Source organism: Alligator sinensis, unplaced genomic scaffold, assembly GCF_000455745.1.
Source record: "Alligator sinensis unplaced genomic scaffold, ASM45574v1 scaffold594_1, whole genome shotgun sequence".
NCBI lineage: Eukaryota > Metazoa > Chordata > Crocodylia > Alligatoridae > Alligator > Alligator sinensis.
The window spans coordinates 1,138,684-1,155,541 of record NW_005842286.1 but is presented as its reverse complement, the minus strand read 5'-3'; the positions used below and the strand labels follow the sequence as shown (position 1 = coordinate 1,155,541).

Genomic DNA, 16,858 nt, shown 5'->3' with positions numbered 1-16,858 from the left:
AAGGCATATACCTTTGGCCTCGTTCTTTAAAACAGCTGAGCCATTACAAAAGAAACCAGCCTGAGACAGACACCCAGTGTGGGAAGTGGCAGCCCAAAGGGCAAAGCTTGGAAAAGTTTCTAACCAGCAAACAGGGGCTGATAATAGGAAGCATGGGCGACTGGTGCCTCCTGAGCCTGGGGGGGGCACCAGATCACTGATGGGGGGGACTCCTCCCCAGCACCCAATTGCCGAGCCAGCGGCAAAACCGGAAGTGTACTTCCACCGGGACTTCAAGTTTCATGGCTGGGGTTCAGGGGGTGCACAGCCGATCTCAGGGTGTGCATGTGCACCCGCGTGCACCCCCTACGCGTCACCAATGATGGGAAGTGTCAAGCAACCTTAACAGGCATCCCTGTCATCCCTCCCTGCCACAGCCATGTCTGCCTCAGGCTTGCTTTGCATTGAATTTTGATTGAAAGCATTATTTGGGAGCTTTGTGCACATCCTTGGTGGGATTTAGAGGCAGGCTGGGACACTGTCCTCTTCCCACCCTGCTGCGCTGCTCCTAGGAATTTGGCCTCCTACTACAGATCTTCAAGCTGATCTGAACAGGTAAAGCCCTACCCCTGTTTTCAAAACTACTGCCACCACCACATTCATGGCAAGGAGCTTCAAGGAGGCGTGAAGACATGCACTAAATGCTGCACTGAGTATGGGTGGCAGCTTGTCAATGGAGCAGGTACTATGTTGGGCCAGGCAAGGTGATGGGTGTGGGCTGGACATTTAGAGGCTTGTTGGCGCTTTCAGCACGTTGCTGCTTGGCAGTGGCACAGATTCAACAGCAAACGAGGATACGGCTCTTGGTGGATCAGACATGGCAGACTACCTATGCCTCCAAAACTTGTCCTCCTTCCCTGCGGCTGTGCTGGGCTGGGGGGCATTGGCTTGTTCCTTCCTTTGTAAATAAGGAACTGCACTGCAACCTGGAAGCCTGTGTATTCACTGTGGTCTTTCCACACTAAAGGGACAGGAGAAACAAACCTAGCATAGAAACCACTTGCCTGGTTAGAGGTACAAAGTGAAGTCCCGGTGAGAATTTCACCAGGATCCCTGGAGCAGTACCTTTGTTTCAGACTGCCCCTTTCTTCTCCCCTCTCCATTTGAATGAAGGACGAAGTGATCCCCTCCTCACTGGTACTCTCCTCTATGCAAGCTATTTCGCTTAAATTACCAAGCGCACGTAGATTTCTTGCTAAGGCCGGATTCATTATCTGACCGAAGCATGGCCAAGTGCAGTAATCTGAGCGCATTGACAGCATGAAGTAGCCCCCAGCCCAGGAAAGAGAAAGGGAGCATGAATAAAACTATGCATCTGAAAGATGATTTGAGCTCTACTCCGCAAAGAAGGGGACAATTAAAACAGGGAGGCTTTCCCTGTTCATCTCGACATTTCTCTCTCTTCCTTTTAAAGGACACAAGTGGGTGTCAATATTTTTCTTCCCAGCATGTTTTTGTAGAGATGCTGATGTGCGGCAGTGAAATTCAGCATGTCTCCACGAAAAACACAGTGTCCAGAGATCCACAGAGTAGAAAGGACCCTTTAAGGCCACTGGGGTATGACTTCTCGTCGAAACTGGGCCACTTCTGGAGCGGTGGGGAACTACTCTTCCCTACCGGGTTATGAACACCACTGAGCCCGGCATTATTAATAATCGTGTATAATAAATACTCAACGGGGTCTTAACACACACACAAAATTAACCGAATATGATGCAAGCAGGTTAAATGTCCCAAATAATGCCCCCAAGCCACTGGAAAGAGAGAGAGAGAAAGAGAGAGAGAAAGAGAAGAGTGACACAGGAAGGCAAAACAACTGTGTAAAAACCCCAGAAGAAAAGATGTATTTACTGAATGCTGCAGATGAAGCTTGGTAAGTTCTGTTCTCAGTCCCAGTGTCCACTGGGAGGTGAAAGGTGCCCTCAGTGGCACAAGAGGTTGAGGTCTGTGGCCAGGCCTGCTTCATCAGAAGTGTAGCTTGAGTGAAGACAGAAGAAAGGTGTTACACAGGCACAAACAGCTGGGCAGCAATCACAGCGATGATACAGTACCCCCCCCCCCAGGCGTAGCCCCCCCCCCCCCCCCCCCCCCCGCAGGCTCGGTGTTTCCTGTAAGCCCCTCACCCGCCTCTTTAAGGGGAAAAAAATGAGAATTTCCCATCCTGAGTCACTTCTCCCCAGGATTTCAGAACGTGTGGTTAAAACGATGGGAAACCAGGAAGTTACCTACCCACATCTTAAGGACAAAAGCCCGCACCCATTGATTCTCCTGGGATTAAGGCTTCCAGCAATGGGGTTGAAGGAGCTCTCAACCTCCTCCATGATCTGAGCCAGGGGCAAGCTAATGATGTGTGCACAGTTGATATATACTGTATCACAGCAGCCTCCTTCAGCTACTTTTTGAACCAGCGTTTTGATAAGACAGACTCCGACTCTCGAGATGGTGTTGGGGGTGGCATGTGAATGCAGCGGGTCGTGGTGACCATGGGGCAGGGACAGTTCTGTGGTTCAAAGACAGGCTTGGAAGCCAGCAGAGTGTGTGTGACCCTGGGCAAGTCCCAGTCTTCCTGGGCCTCACTTTCCTCCCCTTGCAAATGGAGATGGACTTTCCTCCCCTTGCAAATGGAATTGGACTTTCCTCCCCTTGCAAATGGAATTGGACTTTCCTCCCCTTGCAAATGAAGATGAACTTTCCTCCCCTTGCAAATGGAGTTGGGCTTTCCTCCCCTTGCAAATGGAGATGGACTTTCTTATCTCGTAGGTGCACTGGCGGGTTCTACTCAGCATGTCAGAAGAGCGCTCTGAGTGACCATGCAGATGCAAAGCCTTATTAACTGTGACTCAGGACTCTGTTTAGACTGACTTGGGGTGCAAAATATAATACACCAAAATGAGAGAACTAGCAAATTTGACAGCGCTGCTGAGCAGGAGTGGCAGTGCGTGGTAGGTCACTCTAGTGTCTGCGTATGGAAAGTGATTGTCTCTGTTTGCACAACGCCGACAAATAGAAGCCAGAGGAATTGCAAAGACCAAACTTTACTCGCATACCACATGCTCCTTTCCCCCCCATATTCAACCCTCCAAAATTGGGATTCACATCTTTAAGCAGGAAAGCTGATTTTTTTTCTGGAATAGAAGCATGGAGGCTCTGTGCTGTAATGGCTGCCACATTCTCTAAGTCAGCAAGGAGCAGGGGTGGACTCCTTTTTTAATCCCTTCACAGCCACAGCTGAATTGACAGGTGCTTTTGGCTGATCAGTCAAAAGCTGCTGCTAATTCAGTAGCAGCTGTGAAAGGGTTAACACTTTTGCCTGAAGCAGCCATTGAACTGGCTGAGGGTGAGTGAGCTGCTGCATGCAGTCAGATCTTGGGCACGACTTTAGAAAAAGATTTTTCTTTACTACCTGCCTTCCAAAGACAAGGTGCATGTCTTATTTGGGGACACATGATATGCAAAATATACACTATCAAGGTTGGTTTTGATTAGGCTGGGGCTGGTGCTGGTGTTGGGTTTACCGGATTATCATTCACCACTTGTGAGATGGGGACACCTAAGGCTGACTGTCATCTCTGACGTATCCTCAGCAACATGAGTATTTTACATGACCTCCCAGTGACAAACTTGCAGTCAAAATAAGAGAGAAAATAAGCAATCAGTTTTCTTAGGTGTCCTAAACACCAGAAGGCCAACCATAACATGTTTAAGTAAAGGGGAAACAGAAACTAGAAGTGACTTTGAATAAGACCATTTGTGGCGGATGGAAGTCCTGGAATACACTTGGGTATATCCCAGAAGAAAACGAGTGGGAAAGTGCTGACCAGATACGGACAGCCTGTCATGCCAATTAAAAACCACTGAACTGAAAACTGGAGGGGCCAAAGAGAGGCAAGTCCAAGAGCTTCGGAACAAATTTTCTATTGGTTTTTATACAATGTTCTGTTTAGGTTAATGCCATTATAATCCATACCTAATCAGCTAATGAGAACTAGGACTGACTGTTATAGAGTCATACAGAAATAGGGCTGGAAGGGACCTGCACAGCTCATCTAGTCCAACCCCTTGCCCGAGGCAGGATCAGCTCTATCCAAGCCATCCCATACAACCACAATCTAAACTTGACATAAGACTACCCTCAACCCTGACACAACAGACGCCTAAGCAGAGGACAAGCAAAGCCTGGGAAATACCCACAGCAGAACATAAGCATAACTACACCTAGATCATCCTGTCCAGGGGCTGTCCAACCTCTTCTTGGACACCTCCAGCGATGGAGAGTCCACAGCTTCCCTAGGCATCTACTCCACTGCCTCCCTAGTCTCACAGGGAAGAATTTTTTCCGGATATCCAATCTGAACTTACTTTGCTGCAACTTCGGGCCACTGGTCCACATCCTCCTCTCTGCAGCAAGACAGAAAAGGTGCTTTCCCTCTTCTTGATGGCAGCCCTTCCCGTGTTTAAAGACTGCTGTCATGTCCCCTCTTAAGGGCCTTTTCTGCAAGCTGAACATGCCTTAGGATGTGCTCCAATAACTTCCCAGGTACTGAGGTGAGGCTAGTGGTTCCCTGGGTCTTCCTTCTTGCCTTTTTAAAAGAAGGGTACTATGTGGGCCCTTCTCCTGTCCTCTGGTACCTGGCCTGTCTCCCACGACTTCATGAAGATCATTGCCAAGGGCTCCAAGATCTCCTCCGCCAGTTCCTTCAGGACCATGGGATGAGGCTTATCCAACCCTGCTGACTTAAATTCATTCAGGCCCAACAAAAGCTCTCTGACTGTCTCTTCTATTATCTCCTCCCTCCACCTGCCCCCTTCCTTATCCAGATAATCCCTATTAGGTGTCTGACAGCAGCTTAAATTTTTTGTGAAGACTGGGGCAAAGCAGCTGTGGGGGAGCCCTGTGTTTTTTGTATCTTGGGTTAGGAGTTCCCCCAGCTTGGTCACAGAGGACCCACAGCTTCCCTGGTCCTTCTTTTTTGGCCAACGTATTTCTAGACCCTCTTCTTGTCTTTAAACTCCTTTCCCAGGTGCAGCTCATTCTTTATCTTTGCTTTCCTAATTTTGTGCCTGCAGGTTCTTGCTATTTCCTAGTATGCATCCTTGATGACTGCCCGTTCTCCCATTGCTCGTATGCTTTCCTTTTGCATTTGAGGCATTTTAGAAGCTCCTTGGGCAGCCACATAGGTCTCTTGCCATTCTCCTGGTGCTTTCATCGTGTTGGGACAGTTTCTTGTTGGGCTTCCAATACTGTGCCACTTAGAGGTCCCCAGCCCTCCTGGGTACCTTTATCCCTCAGTTTTTCCTCCCATGACACCATGCTTATTGAGCCAAATGAAATCCACCTTTTTGAAATCTAGTATCCTAATTTTGCCAACCTCGTGCTTTCCCTTGCTCGGGATCTGAAATTCTAGCAGATTGTGATCGCTTCCTCCCAAGTTACCCATCCCCTTCACATCCTCTGCCAGCTCTTCCCTGTTGGTCAGGACAGGATCCAAGACAGATGATCCTCTGGTTGTATCCCCTACTTTCTAGAAGAGAAAGGTGTCTTGCATATAAGTTAGGAACCAGCTTGACATTTTACATTTGGCTGCCTTGTGCTTCCAGCAGATATTCAGAAAACTGAGGTTTCCCATCAGCTTTTGGATAGGTTTGTCATCTGTTGAAGAGTGCCTCATCCACCTCCTCTTCCTGATTAGATGGCCTATAATAAATTCCCATCATTACACTGGTGTTGCTTCTTTCACCTTTCATCCTCACCCAAATGCATTCAACTTTTCTATCTTATTCCTTCTGAACCAAGGCAAAACTGTATGCATTTTTGACATACAAGACAACACCACCATCATCTCCCAACCCTGTCCTTCTGAAACAGAGTCTTGCCCTTGATATTCATGTACCAGTCATAACAGCTGTCCCACCAGGCCTCTGTGATGCCAATGAGGTCATAGTTCTTTTCACATGCTGCAGCGTCCAACTCATCTTGGTTATTCTCCATACTTAGGTTCATAGATTCATAGAAGTAGGGTCAGAAGGGACCTTGTAGATCATCAAGTCCAACCCCCTGCCCTGGGCAGGAGAGAAAACCGGGCTCAAATGACCCCAGCCAGGTAAACGTCAAGCCTCCTCTTAAAGACCCCAGGGTAGGAGCCAGCACCACTTCCCTTGGAAGTTGGTTCCAGATCCTAGCCGCCCTGACAGTGAAGTGGTGCCTTTGGATGTCTAGTCTAAACCTACTCTCCAACAACTTGTGGCCATTATTCCTTGTTACCCCAGGAGGCGCTCGGGGGAACAAGGTCTCTCCCAAACCCTTCTGGTCCCCCCTACTCTGGACCCTCTCAATGTTGTCCACATCCCTCCTGAAGTGCGGCGCCCAGAACTGGACACAGTACTCCAACTGCGGCCTGACCAGTGTTGCATAGGGGGGGAGGATCACCTCCCTGGCCCTGCTCGTGATGCATCTGTGGATGCATAACAAGGTACGGTTAGCCCTACTGACTGTGACCTCGCATTGTCAGCCCACGTTCATCTTGGAGTCAATAATGACTCCAAGATCCCTTGCTGCCACCGTGCTCTCGAGAAGGGAGTTTCCCAGCTTATAAGTGTGCTGCTGGTTCCCACTGCCCAAGTGCAGCACCCTGCACTTGTCAGGATTGAAACCCATCCTATTTTCATTAGCCCACCCCTGTAACCTGTCCAGGTCCTGCTGTAATCTGTCCTTCCCTACTAGCGTGCCCACCTCACCCCAAATCTTGGTATCATCAGCAAATTTAAACAGGCTGCTTTTTACCCTGTTGTCCAAGTCACTAATAAAGAGATTGAAGAGTGCGGGCCCAAGGACCGAGCCCTGGGGAACCCCACTGCCCACTTCCCTCCAGGTCGAAAAAGCCCTGTCCACCACCACCTCTGAGTACAACCCTTCAGCCAATTTGCAATCCATCTGCCTGTGCAGGCATCAATGCCACAGTCACCTAGGGTTTTATGAGAATGGGGTGGGAGACAGTGTCAAAGGCCTTGCTGAAGCCCAGAATTTCTCACATTTGTATATATGCATCGGTTGTACTTTGCATGCTGACCTCCTCACTTCCTTTCTGTGCCACTTGTTGCAGTCCTGCAGCTCTCTGGCCCTTTCCCAGAGTCCTTCATTTCAACACCACTGTCTCAGCCACGCATTCACTTCCAGGATATGATGGTCTCAGCCTGGATCGCCTGCTTTCCACAGGAAGGATTGATGAGAACTTCACTTGCGCTCCAGGTAACTTAATCCTCCTGCCAAGAGTCTCAGAGTCACCTCTGATCTGGTCAGCATCTTTCCTGGTAGTCTTGATGGTGCCTACATGGACAAGCTGGAAGGGGCAGTGGTCCGAAGGATGGATGAGCTTTGGCAGACTCTCTGCGATGCCCTGAATTCAGGCTCCAGGCAGGCAGCACACCTCCCAGGGCCCCAGATCGGGATGAAAAATTGGTGCTGCTGTCTCCCGCATATGGGAGTCACCAACCATGACCAATCTTCTTGGTGCAGTGGACCCGGAGCCTGTGTCCTTAGGACCTTGCACTTCCTGCTGTCTAAGCTGCTGCCTCCTTTGGCTCATGCCGCAGATGTCCTCTCCTCTACGGTTTCCTCAGCAGTTCCACCGCAGAGTGCTTGAAAGTAGTTGCTGACATCAGTCCGCTCTTCTTCAGCTCTGGGGACCCTCCTTCTTCGAGGGGTCACATATTGCCACTTCTCCTCATTGCCCTTTGACCTCTCTAGTACCAACCTCTCATAACTCTCGTCCAGGTAATCTTCCGGGTCCCAGATGCAATGCAGCATAGACACTTGTGCTTCCAATCTGCGAACTTTCTCCTCCAGGATGGACACCAGCTTAAACTTGGAGCAGATAAAGTGCTCATGACCCTCCTGGCACATGCCACACAGGTCACAACAGCTGACCCAGACTCCATTTATGCCTCCCTTGCTCCTTGAAGCACACCTATGTTGTAAGAATAAAAAAAAAAAGAGGGGAGCAAGGGAAGAAAAAGACACGCTACTAGAACTGGCACACCAAGTACTGGCCCCAGGACCCTTGCCCATGCTTCCACACACACATGCATGCACATGCACAGAGTCTCCTGCTCCCTGGCTCCCTCCTGGGGCAAACTCCTTCTCTGTTCACTAGTGGCTACCTTTTTATAAGGCTGCCTATCCTAGCTCCACCTCTCAATGACCTAAACCAACTCCATCCAGAGCAAGCCCTGTCATTCAGTCATTCCAGAAGGAGGAAGAAAAGACTGAAAAGAACAGAAACAACAGAACCAAAAAAAAGCATGAAAGAAGGAAGGAGGAAGAAAAGACTGAAAAGAACAGAAACAACAGAATCAAAAAAAAGCATGAAAGAAAGAACAAAAGAGCTATTTATTCACACGCCAGAGGGGGAAAAAACCCCAGACACACACCCGGCACTAGGCCAACACCCTAGCAGCAATCCACTACCACAAGTCACTAGCACAGAGAAAAGCCTCTTCGAGGCAGTCCCACACCTGAGCTGAAAAGACTGAAAAGAACAGAAACAACAGAATCAAAAAAAAGCATGAAAGAAAGAACAAAAGAGCTATTTATTCACACGCCAGAGGGGGAAAAAACCCCAGACACACACCCGGCACTAGGCCAACACCCTAGCAGCAATCCACTACCACAAGTCACTAGCACAGAGAAAAGCCTCTTCGAGGCAGTCCCACACCTGAGCTGCCGATCTCAGAGCCACTTCTCTCTGCTTATTGCCCCGCTCAGTGTCGCTGACCTATGTCTTTTCATGCTCCAGCACGGTGAGAAAACTAAAGCAGGTAAATATGTGCAGGTCACAGGCCCCGAGTACGTGGGGGCCCGAGGACTCTGGCCCCCCTGGGGAAGAGGGCAGGGTGACCACCTGTCTTTAATTGGGCGGGACTGTCCCAAAATGGGAACATCAAGTCCTGGTCCCGGGCTGCATGACTCCAGGACAGCATTTGTATCGTGGAAAGTGGGTTTCCCCGTGCAGGCTGGCAGTGTTCCTGCCTGCAAGAGGCTGCGGGGAGCGGGACGCAGGGGCACCATGTGCATGCGTGCATGCGCATACAGGCTTGCCCAGGGCACAGGGGGGCCTGGCTTCCTGCCACTGTGTGAACTCCTAGGGAGGGGGGACACGAGCTGGGCCCCCCCGAGTTGGCTCAGGGCTCCTCACCCATGGTAGCAGTATACTGGGTGCACTGCCACGGCAACGCGTCCTGTGCCCACCCAGAAGCAACAGGGGTGGCAGCATGGAGTTGTGCCCCCCACTGCTGCCAGGCAGGCAGGGGACACCTTGCCATGGCAGTGCAGCCAGTGTGGGGCTCCCGGGGGGAGGGCAGCAGGGTGGGGAGCCCTGAGCCCGCAGTGGGCAGCCTGCATCCACCACTGCCCCCCACGGGCTCCACTTGCCTCTGCTCTTCCCATGCCACCAGTGTTACCCCCCTCACCCCTCCAAAAAAAACCAGTCGGTTCCTATGGTGCAGGGTTGTATTGTTTTGACTGGATCTGCAGACATTCAGTGCTATCTGAAGTAAAGAGCCATTGCGTTTGGAAACCTTTGCAAAGTTCCTGCATCTCTTCGCTTTCACCGTGATGCGTTCCCAAAAAGGTGAACTGTAAACCAAGCACACCCACAAGGCCGGAGCTCTTTCAGAAGGCATGCTTAAGTCCCCAGAGAGGGTTGACAGTGGGGGCTTACAGCACAGCCCCCCTGTCCATGAAGAAGAAAGGACACAGAGCCCATGCCCGGGAAGTGCACCAGAGAGGCGACGGAGGAAGACATTGCTATAGACGCCACCAGTCTTCCAGGGCACACCAGTCTACCGGGCTAGGGGCATTTTACCAGGACAGGGGGAATCAGCCAGTGGGCACAAGAACTGTCCCTGCTGCCAAAACATTCATCATCTCACCTAGAAACCAGGGAGTTTCCCGTTCAGGCTTGTGGTAAAGAGAGATGTCAAAGCTGATGCCCTCTCACTCCAGAGCCTGTAGCTCCTCCTGAGGGCCTCTGGGTAATTCAGGAATACTGCAACAACCTGTTTTTCCATGCAAAAGATGCAGCGATTCTGGATGTCATGGCCAGGGTGCATTAATACCCAAGGGCTAAGAAGTCACAAGATCCCTTTGGTTGCCAGACTGCACTTCTCCAGTGGTTGAGAGTGTTTTCACCTCCAAGACACTGGATGTGTTACCTGGACTGCTGGAGAGCATTTTTCCTAAACCCATGTAGATGACATCCCTGTCCCAGTGCAGATGTATTAATAGTCCAAACGGTCTGATCTGAGAAGTCTAGGGGTTGTTCCTGTGGCCATGTATGCTCTTTTGTCCCAGGTCTCTGACCTGCTGAGAATCCTTCCTTTAGGCTTGCACAGCATGCAGATCGCAGATGCATCCTACAACAGCAGCATCTTACAGTCCTTCGAAAGACAGCAAGTCACAGGTGTTGCAAACAGAGCTGAAATGATTTATTATAGCTCCTCGCCTAGCTCTTGCAACTATCTGTACCGTTTGCCTTAGCTGATCTCCTAAGCTGCTAACAGAAAAGAAAAGCTTTGACTTTGCCATGTCTTGCAGGGTCCCCAGGAATGCTAATTGCTGAGACTGGACAACTAATTTGAGCTGAATCCTAATTACAGCATTTCACCGAGGGGAAACGAGGTCTTGACTGGATGCCAAAAACTCTTCTTGATCAAGCAGTGTCTTCTACATGCAAGGGAACATGGGCTCTGGTCCACACTGACAACACGTGCAAAGCCTCTGTCTCTCAACTGGAAGCGTGAGAGAGCGGTTTATCCTTATTCACAAAAGCACACAACCAAGCTTGACTAAAGATGTAAAGAAGAAATAAAGAACAAGAAATACAGAATAAGAACTAAGCGCTGAAATATCAAATCCAGTAGGCGCATGTCTTCTCCACTGACTGATATTGCTTTAAGAGTGACGGAGAGTCTGTGATAATCTTATCTTTGGTACTTATAGGGACACCCCCCTCCACCCCCATGACTGTTGTGTCTGAGTGCCTCACAGTCTTGAATGGCGTGATCCTCCCAATGCCCTGTGAAGCAGGGCAGTCCCATTGTGCCCATTTTACAGATGGGGACTGGAGGCCCAGAGAGACCAAGTGACTTGTTCAAATCAGTTTATGAAGTTCAGTTTATTAAGCTTATTTAAATCACACAGGAAGGTGGAGGCAGAGACGGGAACAAAACCTGGAGCTCTAGTCCCATGCTAAGACTGGAAGGTAAGTGCGACTTACACATGGGGAAGGCAGAACGATCTCTGCTGGACAAGGGGAAAATGTCTTGCTGGAGCACACAGAAATGGGGAACTGTGGAGGTGAAGGGCCACAAGCTACCATGACAACTCTCCACCCCATCCACTCCGCACAGAGAAACCAAATTTCCTGGGGTGGTTTTAAGGATATCCTTTCTGAGGGCACCCAAGCAATGCATGACATGCGCTATTCTCTTCTGCATTATTAATAGGTACAGTTAAGGCAGAAATCACTTGCAGTGTAGAAAAATGAATGCCCTACTTAGAGGAAAATAAAAAGCCCATTTTAATTATGGGAGTTAAAACAAAATTTGAAAAAAAAATCCCCAACATCACAGGAAGACTGAACCCCTAGAAGGGAACATGCAGGAGGTTTAATCAAGGGATCCTGTAACTCTGAAAAGAGTCTGATGTGCCTCCTTTAAAGCAAATCGCACATCTTTTAATAATTAGCCTGCCACCTCTCTTTGCAGTGCAGGGACTCTAGGTGCGCGTGCTTTGTGTATCTGGAAGCAAAACTGTTTGACGGCTGGACCAAGTGCAAGCGCTGTCAAGCCAACGTTTGAAATGCTGACATTCTGCACTGCTCTTTCAACCAGCCCTGTCTCTCCCTCCCGCAAGCAGATGCTGGAAAGATATGAAACAAGGCAACACAAGGAGGAATGAGCATAAGGTAAAAACACCTGGAGACGCAATGGAAGAAGATACTTATTTGCCTGCCTGATGTAACGGATGGTTTGAAGTAGTTTAAGTTTGCAGAGAAGACAAGGGGTGGTTGTTAAGTACCTCCTGAAAAGGTTCAGTTCAAAAGAAGTCAGCGGAATAAGATGATTTTTTAAAAATACTTTTCACTTGAAAATTGTCCGCTGCTGCGATTATAAAGCTGAAAGGGGATGACAGAGAGGGAGAGGGGCTTTGTTGCTGGTTATACTTCGCTTTGGCTTTCCAATCTGATGGAAGGGGCAGGACTGTGCGGGTTGCAAACTCCAGGCCGCTCCAAAACATCTCTTCGGGTTTTATGAAGTCCTTCTGGCCCTAGAAGCCAGGAGGCGCGTGGTGCTAACTTGCTTCATTTTCAAAGCACAGCGTGGGGTTTGGATGCATAGCTCGCGCTGATTTTAATGACTAATGAAGGGTGTTTGTGCCCAAAAGCTTGCAAAGACGAATTTTTTCCAACTATTTGAGTTGGTCTAATCAAAGATATCACATCTACCCAAAGAACCTTGTCTGTGTGCCTGTGTCCTTAGACCAACCTGGCTACAACCTATACCACTGATTTTAATGGGACTTCGGAGGCTAAGCCCAGAAGCGTGGCTTTGAAAACTGAGTGGGGTCTGTGTTGACTGTTGAGCATTGCAAGCAGGGGAGTAGAAAGGAGATCCCCTTCTCTGCCAGTCCAAGCTTCAGGTCTGCAGTCATTTTAGGTCCTGTATTAACCACTCCGAGTCCTCTCCAGACAGCCCTGAAGGAAGAAGCTGGTACCCACTCTTTACAAACCTCCTTTGTGGAGTCATTAGCGACACTATTTTACTGCTGTGTAAATGGTTTAGAATAGATTGTAAAGTCCAATTAAATTGCAAATGTGGTCTGACAAGAGATAATGAATACTGCTGATGCCTAATGCAATCTCAGCGCTCAGGAGAATGCCAAGGAGTAGGACCAATGTGCACTGAGACTCCGTACTATTTGCCTGCTCCATCTCACTTTGCTTCGCTTTGCTGGGAATTACCGGGGCAAGGTGCCCAGCAAACAAGACTGCGTTTCTTATTCATGCATAAAGCGGGCACAGCACGGGCAAAAGCAATGCAAATGCCCTCCACTGGCAAGGCCCCCCAGCTCCCACCACCAGTAAGAGCTACCTGGAAGGCAGGGAGGAGGCTAGTTTGGTCTCGTGGCTAAAACTGTCAATGGGGCCAAATAATTGCTGGGTTTGGTGGCTGATGTCTGCCCACTAGAAACCAGACTGAGACATGCTTCCTCATTAACCCCGAGGGGCCAGTCTAAGGTACCAAAGTCTCTTCTGAGCACAGCTGGCAGAGCAGACCTGAAAAGTTTTCTCCTCTGAGCCTGACAGTCTCTTTTTCAACAACCTGTTTCCGCATTTCATCAAATGCAGCTTTCCCCCCTGTTAAACACAGCCCCAAACCATGCTGCAAGGGGCCACTGAGCCTTTCTCTTGGGCAAAGTTCACCCAGTCCCATACCAGCTCTCCACTTTTCTTACGCTATGCATTCATACGCTTAACACAGATGAGGAAAACACATTCTCCTCCCATTAGCTGCATGCAGAGGTGAACTCGGTTGAATCAAAGTTTTGAAGCGATCGTTAGGCAAGGCTCTTTGGATCAATCTGATATTTTTTCTTAGACCAACTCAAATAGTTGGGAAAAATTCTTCTTAGCAAGCTTTCGGGTTTAAATACCCTTTGTCAGGCGGAGGAAGCATCTGCGGTGGGTGCGTGCTCTTCCTGGAAGCGATCGCTTAGGACTTGTGCCTATAACCTGGACAGAACCGCAAGCTGCGACTCCAACGTCCGGACGCGCGCGGTATCGCTACACCCTTCTGGACGACGATGGCCCAAATGCACGTTTCTAAATGAGCTTGTTTTTGACATTCCAGCGTTGAAAACTGCTGGCGCTATCTGATGAGAAGCGTGTTTGATGGATGCGCATGGACTCCGACAGCTTGTTCCTTTCTGCGGTTTGATTATTTCCAGCCTGCTCTGTGACAAAAACTGATTCAATCTGAGCGAAAGCTCCTTGTATTGATACAGACGGATGGCTTTAACACAGCCATTGAACCACTGCATTACTTCCACTCAACTCCCTTTACCGCAGCTGAGAACGCTACCTGCTCTGTCCAAGATCTACACTGACAGAATATTTTATAAAGCTCTTTTTGTACCACTTGTCTCTTTAAAATCCTTCCCCACCCCCTTTAATTTCAGTTTTGCTACGAAGTGACTCCTAACAAAGTTTCATAGATGTTAGGGGCTGGAAGGGACCTTACAGATCATCGGGTCCAGCTCCCACTGCATTTGGGCAGGAAAGACTGCTGGGGCCAGATGACCCCAGCAAGGTGGGCATCAAGGGCCAGATTCAGGAACGTGCCAAGACTCCTAGCTTTGGTGTAAGTGACTCGGCCTCCAAAGAGGGCAGTGAGATTCAAAGGCCTTGTACAGACATTCAGTTCTCCTGGGAGATTTGCTCCTTTCCCAGAAGGAGCCACGAGTGTACAGACATTCAGGCTTTTCTCCTGGAGTAAAAATGGCCTCTCCAGGAGAAAAATAACCTGGGCACAACCAGGGTTAAATAATTTCCAGGAAAGTTTCTCCTGGGAGAATGAATATCTGTACATGCTGACAATGCTGGGTGGCCATGGGCTGTCTGGGTTAGCCAATCAGGGCTGCCCTATGCACTGCTGTCATTTGCTGCCAGGAGGGCTAAGGGAGCCTGCAGAGCGTACTGAGATGTGTGCACAGACTCCCCACGCCGCTGTACAGTGTCAGCACTGCAAGCCCTTCAGTCTTCAGGACCTCAGTATTCAAATGACTGTACATGGGGCTCTGGGTAAGTTTTTCTACCACAAGAACAAAGCTGGAAGAATTCTCCCAGGTTACTTGAATGCGTGGATGCAGACACAATCTGATAATGCTGCCACCTTCTCCCATGCTAGCACCCCTGACGTAAGACCTAAGAGGTTGTTGTAGGGCACAGGACTAGGAGCAATGGCCTCCATCGGCTGCTGAGGAAATTTAAGTTGGTGATTAGGAGGAACTTTCTGACTATGAGGGCAATCGAGCACTGGAACAGGCTGCCTACAGAGGTTGTGGACTCTCTATCCCTGGAAACTTTCAGGAGCAGGTTGGGATGGTGTAGTCAGGGATGATCCTGTCTGGAGTTGGGGGGGGGGGGGGGGGGGGTTAGATGTGACCCCCAAAAATCTCTTTCCACACTACGTTCCTACTATCTCACAAATACAAAGCAGGAATCAAAGTGGCATTAACTACATAAAATGAAAATAAGAACAGCCTCAGTTGTAGGTAGTACAAAAATATGAAGAATATAGATATTCCTATTTCAGTGATGGAATCATACAAAAGTTGGGCTGGAAGGGGATCATCTAGAGGTCATCTAGTCCAACCCCCTGCCTGAGGTAGGATCATCCCTATTCAAATGAACCTATACAAATTCATTGTCTAAACTCTTCGTAAAACTACCATCATCCCCGGAACAACACAAGACATAACAATGCAACCTGCCACAGGTAAAGCAGGGGGACCGTGGTGGCTGCTGTCTGCGTTAATGCTCAAGAGATCCCAAGTTGAGGGCTGTGCCCCCTCTACACAGGAAGACAAAGCCCCCTAAGTCCGTACCAATCTGACCATGGGGTAATATTCTTTCCTGACCCCAAATAGGGTGATCGGTCTGACCCAGAGTGGAGGGGCAATGAATGCCCTTTAGCCAGGAGCATTAAGTCCCAACAGGAGCATCAGCACACCCCAATTAAAACCCCCAGCCTTGGCTGCAGCCAACACCCAATGCCTCTGAACAATGCTTAAAAATACCCTGACCCGTGTAGCAGAAAAGTGGGGAGAGAGCAACCAGCAAAGCCCAGAAGTATGTCATAAGGACAGGTTAATTTAATAATGAATGATTATGCGGACTGTAACAGCCTCTGCTGATGCATCCTATCCCGGCCACAGTTGGAGACAAGATATTGGTTTAGAGAGACCGCTGAGCTGATGTAATATTGCAGTTCCCAAGAGATATTCTCAGGGCAGAGGGGACACACAAACAATCAGCTCAAAGCAGGAGTCTCTCGACCTTTCCAGCCCTGCTTATCTAGCGCCGAGGTGCCGATAACCCAGCATCCTCAGGCACAGAGATACCAATCAGGGCCCTTCTTGGTAAACTGGAAAAATAGCAGCAATATTGCTACATCCTTTGGCATCTCAAGCACCAGCGCAAGCAGCCTGCCCCAAAGGGACAGATTTCAACGGCAGCTCCAGGGGCTCGGCACACAGTGGAGAAAAACACCTTTGGCCACTGCATTGAGCGGGGAGCCAGACCCCCTGCCATTTGTTAAAGCAACTTTTGTGAATTAAGTCTTGATTATCCCAGTGGCGCCACTGCAATCCTGACCCTCTAACAGCCGCCTCTTTCTCCCTGTTGAGTCCCCAATTAATGTAGGCAGTTTGGAGGTTTCTGGACCTCTACCTGCGTGCTGAGTTTCTAGGCCTCTATAAGAAGCCTTCCTATAAGCAAGGCATGCACGTGGTCTCTATATGTGGTCTCTATACAAAGCAGGGGCAGTGCTTGGAGCCATGCAATGTGAAGAAAAGGATTTTATAGGCGCTGGGACAAAATTCCCGGCAGTGACCTAGGTGCCCACGGCCCTTTTTCAGAAGTGACCTGGACACGGAAGAGACTTTATCTAACTAGGTAGATCTACACCTCCTCTGTGGAGATCCTGGGACTGCTGCCAAGAACCCACCTCCACCCACTTCCTCCTACTCCACGTGTAGGAA

The 16,858-nt window shown here is 49.3% G+C and overlaps 1 protein-coding gene across 2 annotated transcripts in view; it reads right to left on the bottom strand.

Annotated features, from left to right (window-relative positions):
• The window catches only part of FAM168A (family with sequence similarity 168 member A), a 250,361-nt gene that overhangs the window by 29,763 nt on the left and 203,740 nt on the right, over nucleotides 1-16,858 (bottom strand). For both annotated transcript variants that reach the window (XM_025209371.1, XM_006028064.3), the window contains exon 4: nucleotides 1,891-2,016. In XM_025209371.1, the coding sequence (XP_025065156.1) occupies nucleotides 1,891-2,016 (126 nt within the window). The remainder of the gene's footprint in view (nucleotides 1-1,890; nucleotides 2,017-16,858) is intronic.